The following is a 5,959-nucleotide window of genomic DNA, read 5'->3' as shown; positions in this document are numbered from 1 at the left end:
AGTTGTGCTGCACTGTAACTATCGTAGAAAGTATTCCAATCAGTGTATTTTGATGATACAAATTTTAAAGATACAACATTATGAAGTATATAGGACTTTTTAAAGTAACCTTGCCAAACTATTTTATTCAAAATAACACGAATGAGAAAATTATTAAGACTTCAAGCCAAAGCCAAGAACAAAATAATCAATCACGTGAGAATTCTAGACATGCTAATCCTCAATTGATCTTGATAATCTTAATATATAAACTATCAGACACATAAGATTAATATTCATATGCTGCTCATGTTTGCCCTGATAAATGAAATGAAAAATAACTGGTCAAAAAACTGGAAGTATAATAAAGAAAGTATCTAACTTCTTTTTTTTTTTTTTATGGTTGGAAAAGTATCTAACTTAAAAAGAGCTATTTATATGGAGAAAAATTATCATTGACTGAACTGCTCATGGAAACCTGCTGTTTAAAAGGAAAAAATTTACATAGTTGCCAAACCTAACTCTCTCTCTGTTTGTGTAGAGAGAGATTTTCATTTAAAAAATAAAAACACCCTCTTAAAGACAGCATGAAGATGGAGTCGACAAAAACTTCAACTGAAGAGAATTAATAGAAATTTTTGAGGTTTGGAAAAGAAAAGACGACTAGGAAGATGAGACGACTAGTAATCCAACTAAAAAGCTTACATGTCGTGAGGCATCGACAAGCACACTCTGGAGATGATTGCCCTTTTTATATTGTTTGGATCACGTCTTAACATGTATAATACAAGAGTACTTGAGTTAATATTTCTCAAAGTTAAATTATATACACACACATTGTTGTCTGAGTTAAATGTCAAATAACTTTTCTAGGCTGTTATTTGCTCTTATATTTGACAATTATTACCTGAGGCTTTCACATTGTCATGGGTTGTCAATTATGTAGTCTTTCTTCATTAGTAGAACAACTCGAGTTAAATTCTATTTCCTTCGTTGAATAATTAGTCATTTTGCTCATCAATAATTGTTATATTTCGTCGGTCCGCCCATGATGTGTGTGTCCAAGGGACACCATTTGCTCTAATAAGAGGTGTGTCTGAGAGACACCTTTTGAAGAGGTGCAAGGAGAGTTTCTTAATGGAAGTTAAGATAACTTCCTCGGAAGATGAACAATTTACAAGAGAAATTCAGAACTCTCTCACTCGACGCATTAGGATTCCGTATCTACTTTGAGAAGACAATCGGCATTAACGCTGCGGAACAAGTATACTTTCCTTGTGATTGTATTCGGACCAACGTGTAGTAGATTCGTTTATCGTTTGCTGGTGATTTAACGTACGATCCTGGAAATTTTGTTTGGAGTGCATTGAACAGGTTAGTCGATTCTCCCTACACACGCTTCTAACAATAATGGAGGCCACCTGAGTGCATCTAATTAGGACGTAATTAGGACGTCATACGATAGAACAAAGTGTGTTGGACAGTATTTTTGCCGCGTGAAAACGGACTTTTTGACTTGGAATATGAGAGCGTGGGTCATCAAGAGTCGGTTCATGTTGGGAATGCGATGATGATCTGATTGTTGCTCTTCATGTCCCACCAGGTCCAAGCACAATTGAGTTCACAAAACAATCATTAATTAAAAAATAAATAAATTTAGATGCCAATTCAATTGCCACGGATTTCTTCCAAATCTGCAGATAATCCAAACCTGCAATTCTTGCAAAATCTCCTTTAATTATGCCAATGCCAAGGCGCAGAAGTGGTAATAGTGGATATCTCAGCTATATGCCTTGTGCAAAAAACTTCTTACTTCTTCTCCCAACGTCCATATAATATTTGACAAGCACTTTATTAAACTTAAAGGTAGCTTATCACTTTATCTAAATTCTGCAATAATTAACTTTGAGAAATGTTAATACTAAGTTCTCTTGTATTAGATATGTTTATATAAATTGTTTTTCGAGTGAAGTGTCAAATATCTTTTCGAGGCTTTTGTTTGCTCTTATATATGACGAAATTACTGGAGGCTTTCACATTGTTATGGATTGTTAATTAGGCAGCCTTTCTTCATAAGTAGAACAACTATTTTAAATTCTATTACCTTTTGTGGCTAATAAAACCTTGTAATTCTAGATTTGAAAATTAAAAAAAGAAAGGTCTGAAAGGTTGCGTAGTTGAACACCACATATTGATCTTGCATATTAAACGTTGATTTCAAATTAATCAGATACTTTATCATTGCTCCACGCGCAATGATCAGGAGCTGTAAAATTACATGAAATTACTCGCATTTCGACCAACCGAGCTTTTAGAATGGCTAACACATGCGAGAAGACTTGTGTCGATGACTTCACACTTGAGAAGGGCTATATAAGTGGAAGCACTCTCCACCACCACTTAACTCGCTCGCATGCTAAATTGCAAAATGGGGTCGCATCAAATCCTCGGCCTTCTCTATTTTCTCTTTGTCTTACATTTCTCCCTTCCCTTTGTCTCGCCCCTTTGCCCTCCAGACCAACGCGATGCCTTGCTCCATTTTAAGGATTCCTTCGTGCTTGATAGCATGGCCTCGGACTCTTACTTTTGTCGTTGGGATAATTCTTCTTATCCAAAGACAAACTCATGGAACAAGGGCGTGGACTGCTGCTCGTGGGACGGTGTCACTTGCAGCAGTGTAACCGGTAACGTCATTGGTCTCGATCTTACTTGTAGTTGGCTTCGTGGCGCTCTCCATTCCAATAGCTCCCTCTTTCTCCTTCGCTATCTTCAAAGCCTCAAACCTTTCAGTAATAACTTTACTGGCTCATGCATTTCGCCTAATCTGAGTGCATTTGCAAAAATGACTCTTCTGAATCTCTCTACTTCACACTTTTCGGGTACCGTTTTTAGTGAAATCTCTCACCTCTCCAAGCTGGTGTCACTTGATCTCTCTTCCTCTTATATTGGTGAATTAAACGGGCTCTCTTCTCTCAGGTTGGAAAATCTGATCTTCACAATGCTTGCTCAGAATCTAACGGTAGTGAGAAGACTTGTTTTTGATTGTATAAACATGTCCATGGTTTCACCAAAGTCCTTTGTGAACTTGTCTTCTTCTCTGAGACATTTTAGTGTTAGTGGTTGTTCCTTAATGGGGAAATTCCCAGTTACTATTTTCTGGTTCCCGAGCCTTACTACTCTCGATTTGAGTTCCAATGAAGATATGTCTGGGATTCTTCCCAAATCCAATTGGACTGGTCCTCTTGCATACTTGTCTCTCTTTAATACAAACTTTTCAAGAGAAATACCCGATTCAATTGGTAACATGAAGAGTTTAATATATTTAAATCTTGGATGGTGCAAATTCACTGGACACGTCCCCTCATCATTAGCTACTCTCAAACAACTCCAGCACCTATATCTTGGAGGGAATAACTTTAGCGGGGTTGTAGAGTTTGAAATATTTACAAAGCTTAAAAATCTACGGAGTGTTAGTGTTTCTCAAGAGCTAAATCTAATCTACAATAGATTGAGCTATACGTTCCCTAAGCTTGAAACGTTGATGTTGCGTTCTTGCAACTTGACCAAGTTCCCTTATTTCTTGAATTCGTCAACAAAATTAACAGTCCTACGCCTCTCTTCAAATAGGATTAGTGGGGAGGTCCCAAGGTGGTTCTGGGAAATAAGCCATGATACATTGGAATTCTTAGATCTTTCTAATAACCTTCTGGAGGGAGGTATACCACAATTGCACTAGAAGAAATTTTTGTGTATGGATCTTCGGAACAACTCATTCCAAGGACCACTCTCGATCCCTCCACCTTCTACTTTAATATTTTTGGCCTCCAACAATGGTTTCATCGGTGAGATTCCCTCTTCAATTTGCCAGTTGAGTTCACTCTTGTATTTAAATTTGTCTAACAATAATCTCTTTGGGAATATGCCACCATGTTTTGGTAATATGACCAATCTTGAGTATCTAGACTTGAGCAACAATAAGTTACAAGGGTCATTACCGTACTCCCAAGTCAAATGCATGAACTTATCATCATTATTGCTCAGTCACAATGAATTCAATGACATCTTCTCAAACACCTCATTGGGTGTAATAAATTTATCCAACAATAAGTTTGGAGGGCCGACTCCATTTCCATCTCCCGTGATATTTATTACTCCATTGCAAGTAATAATATATCAGGAAAGATCCCTTCTTTGTTATGCAATGCTAGCAAGCTCGAGATCATCGACTTGTCTGACAATGGCTTGACAGGTGCCTTCCCACAATGCTTAACAAACTTCAGTACTGATCTGTCGGTTTTGAACTTAAGAATGAATCACCTTGAGGGAACAATTCCTCAATCATTTTCTTCAAGAAATAGCTTGGTGACTCTTGACTTTAGTCAAAATCATTTTGAAGGCACTTTACCGCAGTCCCTAGTCGAATGTAAATATCTAGAAGTTCTGGATATCAATAGCAATCAGATAGAGGATACATTCCCAAGATGGTTAGGAACACTTCCAGAGTTAAAAGTTCTCATTTTAAGGTCCAACAATTTTAAGGGTCTTTTGGATATTCCAGAGGCAGCTGACCTCTTTCCCAAGTTACACATTTTGGATCTCTCCAAAAACAATTTTGGGGGTCCTTTGTGAGCCAACTTGATACTGAACCTGAAAGGCATGATGAATGACAAAAATGGGCAAGAAAAATCACTATATATGACATGGTCTATCCAAGGGAGATCATATGAAAATTCTGTGACCGTGACGATGAAAGGGCTGGAGATTAAGTTAGTGAAGATCTTGACCATCTTCACAACCATCGACTTGTCGCACAATTCTTTCCAAGGAAATATTCCTACAGCCTTTGGACATCTCCACTCTCTTAAAGGGCTCAACCTTTCACACAACCATCTTACAGGTTCCATCCCTCCAACTCTGGGGAGCTTGACTGATCTTGAATGGCTTGATCTTTCTTCAAACAAGCTTAGTGGGGGAATTCCTAGAATATTGGGAGATTTGGCATCCCTTGGATACTTGGACCTCTCGAAGAATTACCTCACTGGTCAAATTCCACAAAACAAGCACTTGAGCACATTTTCAAGCGACTGGTTTAGTGATAATCCAGGCTTATGTGGAACTCCATTGCAAAAAGCATGCCCCGGTGATGCTCAACGTCCTCCACCATCGTCCTTGTCTTTCATTTGCATAGGGCATCATAGTTGGTTCGAACAAAAGATAATGTGGATGGGTTATGCATCTAGAATCATAATTGGGATTTTCATAGCATTCATCGCATTTGAAACGGAAAAGCCCAAATGACTTGTGCGAGGTATGAGAATGCTAGAGAGTAGAGCAGTTGAGTGGATGGAGAAACGAAAGCAAAAGGCCATCAAATTTCATGGACAATGAAATTCTTGAGGAGTTGTCTCTTTAGACTGTGTCATGTAAATTCAGTTAATAAAGATATGCGATTTCTTATATGAAGCCTTTTTTGTAATGCCTTCTCTTCCTGTTTCTTGGTTTAATTGCATATTAGTTGAATTGAAAATATGAATAATAAGATCTGCCAAACACACAACTTGAAGAAAAAAGAAGCAAAAAATAGAAAAATGAAGCAAGTGCCATCAACGTCTACATATATCTTTTCCATCTTCCCGTGTGCATAGCTTTTGTTTGCCCATGAAGAATTAGAAGTGAAGAATTAACCCATTCAGCCAAAGTTGTTAATAAATTATTCTGCTAAGGAAATGTGTCCTGAAGAATCAAAACTAAATTCTTTGAAGTTGCAGGCCTGTAGTAGATTGTGGATTGTAACGTATGATACACTATCTTTTATAGAGAACATAGGTCAAAGTGGAACAGAAAAATGTTCAGTGAATTATGCAAAGTATCTTCAAATTCCAAATAATTCTACCAAAAAAAAGCTGCAAGAATTGCCTTATTCATGAGTAGTGTGTTTGTAAATGGTCGCATGGAAGAATTGGAATTCACTAGTGAAGTG

At 37.5% G+C, this 5,959-nt stretch overlaps 1 protein-coding gene across 1 annotated transcript; it reads left to right on the top strand.

Annotated features, from left to right (window-relative positions):
* The first annotated feature begins 4,129 nt into the window (after window positions 1-4,129).
* On the top strand, window positions 4,130-5,302 carry LOC115675117 (putative receptor like protein 25). Its single transcript, XM_056317460.1, has one exon. The coding sequence runs from the start codon at window positions 4,636-4,638 to the stop codon at window positions 5,275-5,277; it is 642 nt and encodes a 213-aa protein (XP_056173435.1). The 5' UTR covers window positions 4,130-4,635; the 3' UTR covers window positions 5,278-5,302.
* The last annotated feature ends 657 nt before the right edge of the window (window positions 5,303-5,959 follow it).

Source organism: Syzygium oleosum, unplaced genomic scaffold (assembly GCF_021117445.2).
Source record: "Syzygium oleosum isolate NSW1041296 unplaced genomic scaffold, Sole_v2.1 Sole_v2.13, whole genome shotgun sequence".
NCBI lineage: Eukaryota > Viridiplantae > Streptophyta > Magnoliopsida > Myrtales > Myrtaceae > Syzygium > Syzygium oleosum.
This window is presented reverse-complemented; position numbering and strand designations above follow the sequence as displayed.

What these genes read in the sequence shown, in the direction of transcription:
- LOC115675117 (XM_056317460.1), top strand. Translation starts at nt 4,636, where the DNA reads ATGATGAATGACAAAAATGGGCAAGAAAAATCACTATATATGACATGG.